The sequence below is a fragment of the Haemorhous mexicanus genome, chromosome 10 (assembly GCF_027477595.1).
Source record: "Haemorhous mexicanus isolate bHaeMex1 chromosome 10, bHaeMex1.pri, whole genome shotgun sequence".
Taxonomy (NCBI): Eukaryota; Metazoa; Chordata; class Aves; order Passeriformes; family Fringillidae; genus Haemorhous; species Haemorhous mexicanus.
In genome coordinates, this window is record NC_082350.1 from 22,326,799 (window position 1) to 22,343,779 (window position 16,981).

Genomic DNA, 16,981 nt, shown 5'->3' on the forward strand with positions numbered 1-16,981 from the left:
TAAGGAAACAAGAGTGGATGGAAGGGAAATAGCATCTGGCTCCCTGGTTTCTCAGCCTTAAGCATGTTCATGAGTTAGAGCAGCATCTACATGCATGAGTGTGTTCCTCTTGTCACCTCCATGTGTTAGCAACATCACGCTGTGTTATACCTTCCTTTGAAGCATCACGTACTGGTTACTGCTAGAAACAAGCTGGAGGACCAGGAGGAACTGCTGCTCTGGTCCAGTGCAGCTGTTGCTCTGATCCTGTTTGGATCTGGTTAATGTAAAGGGCTAAAACCACAGAGCCTGGTACAAAAGACCCGGGATGCTTTGATGCTGAGGATCATCAGAAGGAGGTTTTGCTTTCTTTGCCGCTTTGATTCAAGGTTTTGTTTTGGTTTTCCATTGAGTTGACATCAGTCACAAACACATCTGGAGAGGGCATAGATCACCATGACTGTCACAGAGGAGGGGCATCGTTATTTTAGAAGTTCCTCCCAGCCATACTGGGAGCCGTACTCCCAGAGGTCTGCAAGTACTCTGCCACCAAAAGCTGTAGGAGGGAGTGTCAGTGCTGGCTCTGGTCCAGCCCCTGGAATTGCTCCCAGAGATCCACAGACTCCAGCAGGGATTTTAGAGGGGTGTACAAAGCCTTTGCTCCAGGTTCAGCTGGGCTTTCTATGGAATATGTGCCAACTAAGTGCCAGCCACGTGTGGCACCTCCAGTACAGAGCCAGCTTTAAACAAAAATATGCAGGAAAGCCCTGAAACATACTTTTTTCTATGCATTGGGAAAGTGGGCAAAACCCCACTTTATTGTCATCCCTCTGACTGACTAAATAATTTTCAGTGACCTTCTTGGCGTCCTATACCATCAGCAGCTATAAAGACCTTTGTTTGTCAATAAAGTACTCATGAAAGAGTTGCTCGAAGCCCAGAGCCCCATGACAGTGTATGTGTGTATACTCCTGTACCCATGAGACATGGACACGTGCAGAGACTCGTATGTAGAAATTTCAAATAAAAGTCACAACCCTGTTGTATCAAAGGAGTGCAGCTTCACAGAGTCCTCGGAAGAAGCTCTGATTTCACAAACTGTAACCTTGTGATTTTCTCACATTTCTCAGAAGAGATATCCTTGCAACCTGTAGGGCTAATCCATGGGAGCCACCAAGACCTCTAGAAGCTCATGCCTCAAGATATTTTTTAGCCATCTATGCCTCAGAATTCCTGATGATTTTTTTAATCAATTATTATTTATTATCGTTTCCTTCTTTTTGTTTTTTCATTTTTAACATGGAAAATCCATGCCAAACCTCATTAGTACAACCACGGAGGTGCAGGTGTAGGAGCTGGACTTTGAGCCAGCAGCAGCAGAGCCTGGGGCGGGCACGGCATGTGCGGGAGTGTGATTTTTAACAGATCTTGCCTTGAAGTGATGTAAGTCAGAAGTTCCTGAAACCAAGGCAGTGCTGATCTCAGACCAAGGGGGCTTTTCAGTGCATCCAAAGTGCTAATCAAAAAAAAATTTTTTTTAATCAAATTTAAATTTTTTTTTAATTCCTTTTTTGTTTTTTTTAACCCTCCACTTTGACTGATAGTTCTGTTTTGACTTGGTGCTTAGATTCCACATCTGGTCACTGTGAAATCCCAAGGAAGCTCCTTGTCTGGGTCTCAGTCACTGCATGAACAGCCTGCAAAGGGACTGGCTGGGTTTCAGGAGGCTCTGACGGTGACCTCTCACCGCACTGAGATGCCAAGGCAGAACTCGGACCCCACCTCAGAAAACCCTCCTCTGCCCCCTCGCATTGAAAAGTTTGACCGAAGTTCTTGGTTACGGCAGGAGGAAGACATTCCACCAAAGGTAACACAATCACTCCTCGCTTTCAGCACGTCAGAGGCAATCCCAGAGCTGAGTCCCTCTGGCAAAGCAGAGTGGGCAGGACTGAGCCCACCCAGAGGCTCTGCAGCAGGGGCTGACCTGCCCAGGGGCTGCATTTCCTCAGGCAGGGTTTGCAGGACATGCTGGGAGCTGCTCTTGGCTGCAAAATAGCTGCAAAACAGCACTGCCCTCCAGCAGAGAAAGTTCTAGAGCTCAGACAGAGGCCAAAACAAATTAATCTCTTCTTTCCCTTGGATAAAAAACAACCTTCTGATTAAATAGAATTATAGGAACATAAAATTTGTCATACTCAATAAGACGGGTCCTTTTTAGTCCAGTACCATGCCTCCAGTTGCAATCAATATTGATGGAAGACTTGTAAGAGCTCCAGCAGCTTTATACATTCATTGACATTTTGGCAGTGTCTGGCAGTACCTCTTTAATTAGGATTTTTCTGGGCCAGTATTTCGATTGTGTTGTTTATGCACCTTCACTTTGGAAGAATTATAACTTGGCCATTAAAGTTGCCCTTACAGTGAATCAGTGCTCAGCCAGCAGGATTTTTACAGAGGAGAAATGATTATAAATTGATTAGTGACAGGGAGGCAGTATTTGTCCCTGATTGAGAGGCAATTTTTCTATGTATTTACAAAGTGAGTGACTTGCCTTTTGAAGAGCAAAGTCGCAGTCACCAGGTAAGCCTCCCTGTGCAAGGGATCTGTGATGGTGTCATGGGTGTTAATAATGAGCCTGTTTCTGCTGAAGCAAGAGGAGACATCAGTGCTCTGCTGAAGGCAACAGCAAGCCAACAGCTCCTGGAACTGTGTGCTTGGCTCCTCCATAGTGCAGGAGGGTGGGTGGCTGCCTGGTTTTAACCTAATTAAGAAAAAGCCCCTGCAATTTAATGTTGGCTTTTGCCATGAGTCCTTTGAGAAGGACACTCAGCCGCAGCGATGCCCTGCGTGGTGAGACTATGGCTGCTGGGATAAAAGCTGTTCTCCAGCCCTGTGCAGTATTTTCCCCCTTGGCTGAAAGAAAATGGCCTCTGGAAGGGATCCCCACCAGATCACGTTTAGGGCTGTTGTGTTGGCAGCACCACCCAAGAAGAGCCTGACTGCACACTGGGCTGCCCGAGGTGGGTTTGGTGGCAGGAGAGAAAGGACTGCCCCGAGAGGCAGGGCCGGCTGTCTGCGTGGTCCAGGGTCTTGTTTCTGCCAGTGCTTGTGGCTGGATGCTTCAGAGGAAGGTGGAAAACTCCCCAAGTCCTGACTGCAGAGTACCCTACCTGGAGGGGAGACTGCTTTGTGCTGGGACAAGCTGCAGCTGGTGATGCTGCAGTCCAAGCTCTCTAAATCTTCTCTTATCTTGCTTAATGGAACCGTGTGTTTGTTCTTTAAAAAAGCCAAGCCTAATCCTTTTTCTTGCTAATCCTGACAAGCCCTTGGCCTTTCTGTTACCTGGTGCAAGGTATTGAGCGGTGAGTATTGTCTTGCCTCTCCACATCACCTGAGGTGCTGGGGGATGAGGCCACTGCACCTGTGACCATGCAGTGATTCCTGAGCTCCCACGGGATGAGAGTTTCAGGGTTACCTGTCACTGCCCCTCTAGGCTGTGGTTGGCTTTGGGTGCTCGTGCTGAGCCCTTCTGCCAGCAGCAAGGTTTTGGCAGTGGCATCTGAAGCTCAGTGAAGGTCACAGTGTTTAATCCCAGTGTTAGGTGGATCTTCCCACTGTCAACCCTCTTGTTTGTTCACCAGTCAACACCTTCTGTCCGCTGGCATGTGTCATACCTGAGCTAGATAGAAAACCTCTGTTGTGGCTGTTGAAATGCACTTTAGTCTGAATTTTACCTTAAATATTACTTTTATGGGTTTTTTAAGATTTAAATTATATATATATTTGTGTGTGTATATGTGCATATGTTTCTTCTAGAAGTAAGTGTCCTGTTTGGTGGTAGCCAGGCTGCTCTGGAGGCTCCTGTGCCAGGAGCATCCCTGAGAACACCATTGCAGCTGGCTGCTGCCTCACACTCCAGTGAGTCCTTCTAAAAGCTGAGAGCCTTGTATTTTATAATTGCCCTAAATACTGCCTTTCTCTCAGTGGGAAATGAGTTGTAAATCATCCTTAAGGCAGAGCTGGAAGGTGATCTGTGATGGCTCAGGTGAGGAGTGGCCCAGCCTGGCTGACTGCAGATGTCTCCATTCTTTTCCAGGTGCCTCAACGAACCACTTCCATATCCCCTGCCCTGGCAAGGAAGAATTCCCCGGGCAATGGCAGCGCCCTGGGGCCACGGCTGGGCTCCCAGCCCATCCGGGCAAGGTGAGGGCATGGAGGGGACCAGGTGAGGGCATGGAGGGGATGGGCAGTGTGGAGGTTTCACTTGTTGGTTTTTCTGCGTCTGGATTGAAGGCACTTGAGACAGTAGTTCATGTTCAGACTCAGGTGTTTATTATTTCTTATCACTAAAACAGTCTCACTACTGGGAGTTTGGCAGCTTTTCATTAGAAGGCACAAAGTGGCCAACAATCTCTTGTTACACGGTCTTTTAAGACTAAACTATCCAATTAAGAGCTGACACCCAGTTTATTTTCCCTTTTAACCCAATAACTGATCCTAAAGAGCCCCCAGTGCAGACTTCTCTGCCCAGTTACAAAATGCCACCCAAACCCATGGAGAAGGAGGAAGAAGAAGCATGAAGAAGAAACCCAGGACGACACCCTGTGCCCTCCATCTTGCTTCCATCCACAACATACTAAAAATCCCAAAACCTAAATTTCTCACCAAGGGATACCCCTGCTCTGCTCTCTATAATCTATTGCACACTTTTGTGGATTCCAGTCTATCTTGAAGTCTAGGAAACTTTCTCCATGAATGAGGGTCAAAGTCAGTGCTCCCCTGGGGGTCAGGGCACCCCAGAGCAGACAGAGAAATATTCCTGGTGCTCTGGGTTTCCACAGGGCAGGAGTGACCCTGGTGTGCTACTGCTGCACTGCCTGGCATCGCCTGGCTGGGAGCACAGACAGGGGCTGGGGTCCAGCCCTGCCTTAGCTGACTGAACACCACTGCATTTGCAAGGCTTCTCTTGTGTCTGGGATGAATTTTTGCATCCATTAGTGATTTGTACTGACAAAGCTTTGAGCACTGGAATCCCTGGAGGCTTTGCTCCCTTGGCTGAATGCATTCCTGAGCATTGCAGGATTTGGAGATGGATGCTGCATCTGCTGCTGTGGAATCAAACAGGAGTTTGGGTGCTCTCCTTAGTGAATTTAGGTCCTGATTCTCACCTCTTGCATATCAGTAGATCCCTATAAGCCAGGAGGTCTCAGTGGTACATTCCATACATTTCTTATGTATCAGAGTGGTTTTTCACAGATAATGAGTGAGGAATGTGCTGCAGGACAGACACTCATACATACAGCTTGTTGAGATCTTCTCTAGATGTAGATCAAGGATTAAATTCCTTTCAGCTGCCTAGGACAGGGCCTTCAGCTCAGCCAGATCCAGCTCTGGCACAGCAGTGAGCCCCTAGGAAGTGCTGTGCCACTGCTGTGGCCCCATCTCTGCCGTGTCACAGCTGTCCCTGGGCATGTTTGAAACGAGCAGGGAAGCTGACAGGCTCTGCTCAGAGCTGGATGGAAAAAACACAGCTTAGTCATGCAAGAGCTTGTCTCTGATTCACAGAACAGACCTCAGACAGGCAGATCCTGGGAGAAATGCGAGTTCCAATTAGCCTTGCGTGAGGGAGCTCCTTGGCTGCTTCTTCCTGCCTTGTCCTCAGAGGGTGAGGTCAAAAAGTGACTGTGGGGATGTTCATGGTGTGTGCTGTCACCAGGGTGAGCATACGCCTCCCTTTCCAGCTCAGTGCACTCCTGTGCTTCAGCAAACTCACAGCCCTGATACACTGGCAGGGCCAGCAGTAGGAGGAAGAGAATTTTTTGTTGTTCCCTTTTTTTTTTTTTTTAATTAGAGAAAAAGCATATCATGGTTTGTTGCTCTTCTTTGCCAAAGGCTGAAACATTTTGAATTCTTGAAAATGTTGTTCTTTTAATTAGCTGTTGCTTGAAGGACAGTTTAAAATGCAGAGGGATTTTGGATGACATAGTCTTTTTAAGTGATGGTATGGAAAGTAAAAAGGATAATGAAAAGCTGGGATTCAAGTTCAAGGTTGCCCACTGTTTCCTGCACCCTCACTGTCCCAGTCCTAGTCAGTGCAGGTAAATACATAAGTTGCAATACAATGTTTTCAAATATACTTTATTGGTTAATTTAGCTAAGGATTTCAGCCATAGAGCATGAGCTGTAGCCTTCAGTTTGATGAAAATTGGAAATTATTAGGATGCTACCACATGTCCATTAAACTTAAGTTTTCATTGAAATTATTTCATGCTTTATTTCTCCCACAGTAATGTAATATTTTTCCTTTTTCCCCATTTCTCCTATTGGTTCTTGATTCTCCCTGTGCATAAATGCAAATATTACAAAAATATCCCTTCTTTTATTTGTCACCCCGTTGTGACAAATGAGGGAATATTTACTACACATTTTAAAGAGGCCTTTGAATAAGATCACCTCCAGAAACATTGTATAAAACCAAATTGCCTAACTCTGCATGAACATCTCTTCTGATATCATTTCAATGCCAAGTAAGAATTAATTTCCTAAAGGCATCTGATACCCGGAGAGATTAGTCACTCCTTGTGTATCAAGGGCACTTTTTATTCTAGATTTATCTGTGTTCACAAGGGTGAGAGAAATCAAGGAGGAAAAGTGGATATCTGATGCGAGTTTGAAGTGAAGCCATGAAAATCAGGAACTGTGAATTAAGTGGTACAAGAGGTCTGCAGTCTTGCTGCAAATTCGAGATCCTTGCTTTGCTGAAGTCTTTGTCTAACAGCACATGACAAATTCCTGCTTTCATGAAGAATTTTGGTGGCTAATTAGGTAACTCCAGCTTTGCAAATCTACAGTCAGGGAATCGAGAGCAAGGAATCTTTTCATGGTTGCCAAATTTTACAAAATAAGAGCAGAGAGCTACTCCAGGCAATTTTGTGGGGTTTTTTTTTGTTTTGTTTTTTTGTGGTTTGGTTTTGTTTTGTTTTGTTTTGGTAATGTTTTTTTGGGTTTTTTTTTTGTTTTTTGTTTTTTGTGGGTTTTTTGTTTGTTTGTTTGTTTGTTTGTTTGTTTGTTTTTGTTTTTTGTTTTGTGGTCATAGAGCACCCAGAATTGGTGACCTCAGCCCTGTCTCCTCCCTGTCCAGAGGAGGACTCTCCTGGCCTTTGCAGCCACCCCTGTCAGTGTGGGAAGGGTCTGGAGCCCTGGAGGTGGGTGTGACCCTGGCTGATGGTGCCTCTCTGTTCTGTCCTCCTGCAGCAACCCCGACCTGAGGAGGACAGAGACCATCGTGGAGAGCCCCTTGCAGAGGACCAGCAGTGGCAGCTCCTCCAGCTCCAGCACTCCCAGCTCCCAGCCCAGCTCCCAGGGTGGATCCCAGCCTGGCTCCCAGGCTGGCTCCAGCGAGCGCAACCGAGTCAGAGGTGAGCTTGGGAACATCCCTCAGCAGCAGGCACACTTTGGGAGGCTTCCTGACAAGCAGCAAGGGCAAGAGGCCTGTGATCTCATGCTTGTTTTTTAAAAAGAAATTAAAATCAAAGGATGCATAATTTCTGATGTGCTTTTGTGACCTGCTGGCCTCTTTGCAAACAGAGTTGCCGACAGCCCCATTTCCCTGGAGGCTGATATCAGATTGCCACAGCATCTCACTGCCAAGTGGCCCTGGCAGAAGGAGATGGGGGTTATGCTTTAGGGTAAACCAAAAAACAACCATTGTGCTTCCTGTCTTCATCCCCCCAGGTGCACCTCTTCTGATGTGGTTTCTTTGGGAGTGTGTTTCACTTTTAATTGATATATATTTTTTGGGAGCTTCATCTTTGTGCCCGAGATGGGATCAGAGGAGTGATGTAACCTGTAAGAAGCTTTCTCTCAAATGCTTTCACCAGGCAGCCGTGCTGACATGGGGTTTATGTGTGTAGACAAATTGTTCCTTCTCATCCTGAAGCCCCTCTTAAAGATATTCCATTCCCCTCTTTAATGGCAGTGGAGTAGTGGAGTTGCCACAGCTCATACACCCACTCATCTGCATTCTGGCACAGCTGCACACTTCCAATCCCCAGGGCTGAAGAACTTTAAGACAAATGCTGCCTCCATGCATTGAATATTTTATGACTTGGCCATAAGATGATGGTGTCTGTTGTTGAAAGCATCAGTCCTCTAGGTACTCAATAAAAGGAGTTTGTAACTCATTGTCATTTCAGGTTTGGTTTTGTTTCTACTAATGAGGAATCCTGTGACAAATATTGTCCTAGCGATGTCAGATGCTACAGAGCTTTTCATTTATCACATGCCCTGCTCTTCTGCAAAGTAAATTTGTTTCTTTAGTAGAAAAGGAGCAGTAACTCCGTGAGAGAGCTGTTGGTGGAGGCTGGGGAGGATTATGGCTTCTCTTGCTCTCTTGGTGGAGAAGCAGAAAGGAGGAGGAGTGTTTTTCAAGACAGCAGAAGCAAAGTGATGATGAAGCCCCCATTCCCACCTGTCCCAGGTGACAGGATGCAGTGGCTTTTGGCAGCGTTTTGATTCCACTCTCTCCACCTGCCTTTCACCAGGGAATGCCAAGCCCGAAGGGTCCCCTGTGCTCTCCCATGAGCCTGCCAAGGTCAAGCAGGAGGACAACAGGGACGTGACACGACCGAGCCGACCCGCTGTGAGTCCTCACTTCCTTCCCATGGGAATGCTGCCAGCTGGCTTGGCCACGTTTCCCTTCGGTGCGGTGGCACAACCACGGGGACCCCAAAAACGAGGCTAGCACTGCTGCTGCTCCAGCTGAGAGACTGGAAAGCAGCAGTACAGCAAGAGCCCCTGGGAGATTTGAATGCTTAAGAGAGTGCATGAGTTTTTACCAGGAGCCCAAGCCTAGGGGAAAGCACTTAAGCCTGTGTTTCCAGGTGAAGCAGACGCTTAAGGGCTTCGCTAGCTTGGGCGCGGCGGTGGCCGATGGCACATGGTTGTGTTCCGTGCTGCATGTCCCCCGCAGCACCCGCCCAGGGATGCTCTGCTCGTGAAGGCTGGGGAACCAACCAGCCCCCGACAGCCTTCCCAGCTTAAAACCCCACCTGGTAGTGGTCTCTGTACACTCCCCTTCTATTATTCTGAGCAAAATCTCATCCGAAGTGTTTCCTCCTGGTTTAATGCTGTTGACATTTGTATCTTAAAACTGCAGAGTCGGCCTAAAACTATATGAATTTCCACTGCTTCTCTATTTTAATGTGTATTAATGTTTTGTTGATGATGTTTTTTTTCTCTACACTCCACAGCGTTGAGCTAACAATTCTAATTTTATTTCTAACCTGCTTGCCCTTCCTCTGGCTTTTTCCTGTCCCGATCTGTTTCCTCTGATGCTGATTATTCTTCCTTTACCCACAGAGCTATAAGAAAGCTATAGATGAGGTTAGTGATATCTTTTCTCAGTGGGTCATGCCTATGCAAGGTTGACTAGTTAGTGCTTAATTCCGAGCTGGGTTTTCTTGGTGCTGGCGTTGATAAAGGTGGCGATGCGATCTCGGGTCGGACGGGAGAGCGAACCGGTGGCGTTCCGGCGTCGGGAGCCCGCCCGCGGGGAGGGGACAGCACTGCTGGTGTGCTCTGCTCAGCCCTGGGCTGCCCAAAACCTGCTGGCCACGCCACTTGCATGGAGGCCAGGGCAGAGGCATCCCTGTGTTCACGTGGGGGAGCAGGTGGTGCTGCCGTTGTTGGAAGGAGAAGGAGCGAGAGCGGAGGTTTCTCGTGCCAGTGGAGGAGGTCGGGCAGCCTGGACCCCTCACCACATTCTGCTCTCAGCCACAGCCCCTGGCCGCCTGCTGATTTCAGTGGGGCCATCACGTGCTTTTTGAAATGTGTTCTAAGCCTAATTCACAAAAAGGCATTTGAAAACCAGAGCAGTGGGTTGTTCATTCTCATGGACCAGCATCCACTTGCAAAGCCTGTCAGCAGAGCCATCTCGGATGTTGATGGCAGTGCTGGTCCTCATTCATCCTCTTAAAAAATAAGAGTCCTGAAGTACACCTTTTTCACTGAGGATAATATTTTAAATGTGCATCTGGCAGTGGTGAATGTTTAAACATTCATGGGAAAAGACCCAGCATTCCTGATTTAACATTGAACTTGCCTCACACACTCATTGCTGTAACTGCAGGGCTGTAGCAGAAAGCACTGGTTTCAGCAGCCTCTTCTGCAGCCTCTTCCCTCTAAAAATAGAAGATATGAAAGAAGGAAGATGTGCTGGTTAGTTAACTTGTTCTCTTGGATAAAATATGAGCAATACATTTTGTTTAATGAGGTGCTTTGTTAAGAAAAAAGCACATAAATCAGTGTCTAAATAGAGGCAGCATGTGTGCTGAATTCAAGCTCAAGGAGCGATGTGATTTCAGAAACCAATCTGACTTGATTCCAGCAAATATTAAATCTAAAGAAGGCTTTGTAATTAAAAGTAATTAAAGAGCACTGACACCGCTAACTTATGTTATTATGCCACCCTCAGTAATAACACTTGGAACATGTGTGGAACTACAGAGCACTTTCTCTCAGGTTGTCAGATTGCTTTTGGTCCAGGAGCAACTTGGTGAAGCTGTTTAATCCTACACAGTGCTCATTACTTAAACAAAATGATAGCATCAAAGAATTAACCATCCCGAGGCAAAGCCTTAACTAGGAAATGTGAGTTATCTGATGATATTTTCTGGGAGTATTACTGCTCTTATAACTTTCAAAGTAGTTATTAAAAAGTAATTAAGCTGATTTTTAAAATATTTTACTATCTTCTAGTGATGGCCAAAAAAAGCTGATAGGGTGCCTTGAAGCACGTTAGAAGTGGAAGGTGCAAAAAAGAAATAATTTTCACAGTCCAGTGCTGTGACAGGGAGGAGTTCAGTTCTAGTCCTGTGCTGCAGAAGTCCAGCTGCAGTTTTAAGAGGCTCATACACAGTCCTAAAATTCCTTTTAAAGTGAGAGGCTCTAATTCAATTCAAAGGCAAGTGCTCAGTAAAGAGCATGTTTGATACTCTAAATGGAAAGCATTGTTAAGCTGCTCAAATTGTCACTGATTCTTATTTAGGAAAAGAAGCAGTCGTATCATAGAAGCTGCTACAGCACTAATTAAAATAATTAGTTGTCGTGACTGCAGATTTGACTCTATTTCAATCTCAAACATGTTGGCATCGAAAAGGAGCTCTTGAAATACCACAATCTCTCTTTAATCATGGTAAAGAGCCTTTCTTTAAAGGTACAGAGGCCATTTGGAGGGACACAGAACTACAGAATCAGAGAATGGTTTGGGTTGGAAGGGACCTTAAAGTTCATCTTGTTCCACCCCACCCTGTCCATTAGCAGGGACACCTTCCACTATCCCAGGCTGCTCCAAGCCCCATCCATCCTGGCCTTGAACATTTCCAGGGATAGGGCAGCCACAGCTTCCCTGGCCACCTGTGCCAGGGCCTCACCACAGTCTGAATAAAGAATTTATTCCCAATATCTAATCTAAACCTACTCTCTGTCAGTTTGAAGCCATTCCCCTTTGTCCTGCCACTCCATACCCTTGTCCAAAGTCCCTCTCCAACTCTACTGGAACCTCTTTAGGTGCTGGAAGATGCTCTGAGGTCTCTCTGTGGGGCCTTCTGAACAACCCATATAAAACCTATCACAGGTACCCACTGTGAAACAGGGATTGACTTTTTTCTTTCTTTTTTTGGGATGTTTATACTTCTGGGTCTGATGCAAAGCTCTCCAAAATCCAGGGGAGTTTCTATGTCAGAGCCTGGGCAGGGCAGACCTGGGAGCAGAATGTGTGGCTGTCACCGGGAGCCTGTCGGGAGGTGTGGGTCATCAGCAACCAAAGCACAGATTGCTTACAAAACATTCCTCCTTCACCATTAAAAACCAAACTGGGTTTGCATCTCAGCCATAGAGCTTCTCCATCCTTTTCTTCACATGTCAACAGGATAGATTTTAAGAGCTCCTTTTGCCACAATAATTAATATTGCCGTAGTCGCCCTGCTGGAACGGTAAACTGGAAATGCAGTAAATGAGAGTATGGCCGTAAGACAATTGTGGAATTTAGTCTTTTTCAATGAGTTTCTTTCTCCCTGATCCTTTATCTCTGACCGAATGCACTGATGCCTACCTCGGTCACTAATATAGGGAGAAATGGTAAGACTGACAATTGCAATGCTTTGTTCGTCATGTGCATGTCTTGTGCAACAGAGTTCTCTAACCCATTCTAATTCGAGCTCTCATGCTTTTCTGCCCTACTGCTTCCCCCTGCATTGCTATAAAAGCATGTAAGATAACAAAAAGTCTCTTTTCTACACGGTGCCTGCCATGTTCCTTGTTTTGAAATAGCAGTGTCTATTTTATATGACTGTCGGGTCTGAGACCTCATCAAAGTCATGGTAAACTGAAAAATTATGACTAGGCTTCTTTGGGACTGCTCCTATCTTTTTTCTTGTTTCAAGGCTTTTTTTCTTTTTTTTTTTTTTTTTTTTTTAGTTTTATTTCTCCCTTAGCTTGTAGGCTGCCACATTTCACATAAAGTGCTTAATGGGTCCCGCTGAGGGATTTTTTTTTTTATTATTATTATTATTATTTTTTGATCGTGTGGCTGACTCAGAGCTGTGACTCCAAAGTCTGGCTGAGCTGGGCGCTTCTCCTCGTGCTCCTCACCGCCTCTCGGCAGCCGCCCGACAGCGGAGACTCACCATGGAAGCAGCTCTTGACGTGGGGATTGCACCACTCCATGGGAGATGCTGTCATTGCTTCCTTCCCAAATGCATTTATTACAGAATAAATACCATTACGGGGTCTCTTTGAGAAGTTTGAAAGAAGAGAAAACCCTGCAGGAGAAATTCTCCGAGCCAATCTTTGAAGTGACGTTGTTTTCCAGTTTACTATGATGGTGACTGAACTTCACCTTTTCCAACAAATATAATTTTGTCGTGTATATACATATAAGTGTGTGTATATATATGCACATACACGTTCCAAAGAGAAAAAGAAGAGGTTGGCTATTGACTTTTCAGTGAGCGTAAATCAGTTTTGTTTTGTTTAATAAATGCTACATGCTACAAACATTGTCGTACGTTTGTCTCATGTTTGTAACGACTCTGTAAAGCTATTTCTTGTTGCTCGTGCTGTTAGCATTGGCTTTTGGAGAGATGTATGTGACATTCTCCTCGCTCTGAATGTAACAGCCTTTGCTTCCTTGTTTCCTTGCCCCCATCCCCTTTAGGATCTGACGGCTTTAGCCAAAGAGTTGAGGGAGCTGCGCATCGAGGAAACCAATCGGCCCCTGAAGAAGGTGACAGACTATTCCTCCTCCAGCGAGGAGTCGGAGAGCAGCGAGGAGGAGGAGGAGGATGGGGAGAACGAGACACACGATGGGACCGTGCCTGTCAGTGACATCCCACGGCTCATGTGAGGAGCGCTTTCTTTTGGGGGGGGCAAGCCATGAAACCCTGGTCTGTGTTTTTCTGGAGGTGAAACCCCAGTGTGTCTTGGCCTGGAGGGGAAACCTTGGTGTGTCCTGGCCTGGAGGAGCAGTAGCTGTGATAAAGGACATGGCCAAAGAGTGTCCATGTTTGGTGGCTGGCACTGGGAATGGCGTCATGGTTGCAGTGGATGATGTACTCACACGAGTGTTTTTCCTGTTCCAAACCAGAGAGAATTAATGGGAAAAACTAAACTATTTCTGCTGCATAGTCAGTGAATGTTGGCTCAAAGCTGATGGAGCTGTACCTGCTGATGAGCCAGGCAGGTTTTTGGCCAGAGTGGGCACAGCTGACCTCATCCACACCGTGGGTCCTGCCCATGGGATGGATGTGTTAAAATTCTGCCTGCTCTTGAGCCTGGTCTTGCCCCAAATTAAGTCATGCTTAAGTGTCAGCACTTGGTGTCCTGCCCAGTGCCAACTGGTAGAGCCAGGATTATAACAATCCTGAATCTTTGTCTTGGATTTCTGCCCTTGGCACAGTCAGTGTTGGTGGGTTAAAGTGGTGAAATGAAGAGATCAGCAGACTGTTGTGTCCCGTGGGACATTTGTGCTTTTGAGTCTCTCCAGATCAGGCAGCACAGCTTCGACACTCACAGGGAGCTGTTGCCATTCAGAGAGAGTTCCTGGAGCATCTCTGCTCAGGCTTCCCACCCAGTGCTTTGCAGGGGCATTTCTGGAGGGCTCTGCCTGGCAGCAGGATCTGAATCCTGCTCCTTTGAATTCACAGAGGAGCTGGAGGAAAGATTCAGGGGATTAGTTGTGTTTTAATCAGTTCATTTCCATTTTTCCTGCTAAATGAGTTAGAGTTGATGCAGGCATACCTGACTTCAAGAACATGGTTTAGCAGTGAATATGATGGTGCTGGGTGAGTGGTTGGACTCAAGGAATTTAGAGGTCTTTTCCAAGCTAGACAATTCTCTAATTCTCTGATTCATGGAGCATCGAGCAGCACAGAAGCCCTCTAAGTGGAAGGGAGACCATGTCTCCTTGGGTCCATGTTATTCAGAGTGCCAGGCTCCTGGGCTGAAGCTTCCTTCCAGCAGAAGAGTTAAAATCAGAGCTCTTGAATTGGTTGGAGTAGGTCAGGAGGCAGAGGGATAGCTCTGAATGTGCAGCAGTGGGATGGGCAGTCAGGCGTGCCAGAAGGGGCCTCAAGCTGCTCATGGAAAAGGAGTTTAATCAGCAGTGGTTAATTTGTGCTGACATCCTTCTTCAGACACCTTGGGTTTGACACAGCACTTCCCAGTGGATAAATATCTCACTGGGTGCCTTGCAGCCACATGTGTGGGATGACAGCAGTGAGCTGGATGCCCCCAGCCCCTGCCAGCCCAATGCCACATGTCCCATAATGTCCTGTCCCTGAGTGTCCCAGAGACACAGGGTGGAGATGCAGGGCTGTCTGCAAGCACAGCTGCACTGCCCCTTGTCTGGGGAAAAAGAAAGCAAATCCTCTGAGTTACACACAAAAGGTACCTTAGCTCAAGTTCAGCCTCGATGTACTTTGGTGTTTTTTCTAACAGAGATGTATTTTCCTATGTTCAGTGTTTGTCATTGGAAAGTGGGGCCAAGAGAGATCATCTCATCTGCAGCACCTTCTGAGTGATCTTTGTGTAACCCGTGTTTAAACTTCCCTGGGTATCCTCCCTGAGCTGCTCTTCACTCCAGCTCTATCTAGGTCTCTTCTGCTGCAGGATAAACCTATCCATTGCTCTGTGTCCCAGTGGATAGGAGGGATTGCTTATTCCATCCACCTCTGGAGATAGCATTTCTCCATCTGAAGACTGATGACTCCCTTCAGCTCTCTCTCCTTGAGCTGTGCAAGCCAGCTCTTGCCCATGGCCAGGGAATTCTTGCAGGATGACATGGAAACTGTGCACTGATGAAATTTGGGACCTCAGGGCTACCTCAGCCATTCATTCACTGGCTGTACAGTCTCAAAATTAGCATAACCTCCTCTGGCCCTGTTTTCTTATTTTAAAACTATAATAACTGTGCTATTTTCTCATCCTGTGGTGAAAAGCTAATGATAGGGAGGTGTTAGCTCCTCACATGGAAGGTGCTGTGGGAATCTGGTGGGCTGCTATCTGGAGTGCCTTTGTGCTGCCTGTCCAGTTGTAGGTTTGATACAATGCAGTCAAGGAGCCAGTCCCACCTCGGGGTCCCCAGGGCTCAGATCCCACCTTAGACCAGTAACCCCATGATTAATCCAGGTTGTTTTGGCTTTTCACTGACCAGGCTCCCTCACAAGCATCCAGGTTTGTTGGTGTGCACAGGAGTTAAAGGTTGTATTGCCTCACACTGCTGGAAGCAATTGGTCTGTGAGGTTTTTAAATGCAAAGTAACATCCAGGGGTGCTTGTCGTTGCTTGTGGATTTGTTCCAGTTATATTTAAGCAGCCGGGCTGCTGAGTGAAGTAATGGGGGCTGCTCAGCACCTGTGACATCCAATCTCAGGCAGTCCTAAAATTTAATAAATTCCAGCCCCCTTCTTCAAATTGGATCATGGAAATTTCAAGGTGAAACCAGAGGTTAGGGCTGAATTTTCACCTGGAAAACAGCAGAAAGCTACAGGACACAGCTTGTCCTTCTGCCCACATCTTCTCCAGACCCCATCCCCTCCCTTGTTATTTGCCATCAGATGCTCTGGTGTTTCCTTTTCAGGAGTTGAGATAGGAATTAAAGGGAGTACATTTTGGTTTTCTGCAGCTTTTTTAGGTAGAAAAAAATTTAATATAAAGTAGAGCAGGAGCACCACTCCTTGTTACCCGTTCATCAGTGCTCCTCTCAGGACACCTGGGGATAAGAAAGAGAATGGTCTCTCTTTGGTATCTGTCGTTATCAGTCTGACCCTGCCCCAGTATTTCTGGCAGCATCTATCATTTCCACATAAATCTAAGTAGATACATTTTTTTAACTTTTCTTCCTGTGAGTTACAGAGCCTTACCCTTATTGAAATAATACTGTACTAGAGGGTGTTTTCACCTAGTTTAACAAGGGGAATGTTCACCGTTAATGCTTTTCCCCTCTGTCCCCAGACCCACAGGAATTCCTGGGAGCAACGAGCCGTACAACCTGGGAATGGTGACAACCCACGGGCTCGAGACTTCCCACGCAGATACGTTTAGCAATATTTCAAGGGAAGGGACTTTAATGGTGAGGGAGGTAAGTTGTAAAACAAACACTTCCATGGAGCATCTTCAGGAGGTTTTGCCCATGTAAGCACAAAAACTAACAGTGCTGTGTGTCCGGAACACAAAATGAGGAGTAAATTGTGCTCGTTAGCGCTCTCGTTAATGCAATTTACACTCGGAGCAAATGTGACAAGTGCAAATGTTTCTCAGAGCTACAAACAGCAGTGAATGGCAGTGCCAGGGCACGGTGGGGAGGAGGCTTCTGCAAATGGCTCTGCTGTAACCCCACCATGGCTGCAGGCAGCAGGAGTTAACTTCCATTTACAGCACTCAGTGAATTCTCTTGGGACTGGCCCAAAGTTTGCCGCCCTCTTCCCAGCCTTTGCCACCTTGGG

General features: G+C 46.6%; 1 protein-coding gene across 4 annotated transcripts in view; it reads left to right on the top strand.

The window, feature by feature from the left end:
- Window positions 1-16,981, top strand: part of TNIK (TRAF2 and NCK interacting kinase) — a 149,927-nt gene that overhangs the window by 118,813 nt on the left and 14,133 nt on the right. For 3 of the 4 annotated variants that reach the window (XM_059855775.1, XM_059855777.1, XM_059855776.1), the window contains 6 exons: window positions 1,607-1,846; window positions 4,076-4,182; window positions 7,234-7,397; window positions 8,523-8,620; window positions 13,196-13,380; window positions 16,491-16,617. In XM_059855775.1, coding sequence (XP_059711758.1) covers window positions 1,607-1,846; window positions 4,076-4,182; window positions 7,234-7,397; window positions 8,523-8,620; window positions 13,196-13,380; window positions 16,491-16,617 — 921 coding nt within the window. The remainder of the gene's footprint in view (window positions 1-1,606; window positions 1,847-4,075; window positions 4,183-7,233; window positions 7,398-8,522; window positions 8,621-13,195; window positions 13,381-16,490; window positions 16,618-16,981) is intronic. The other variant, XM_059855778.1, reaches the window with a different exon arrangement.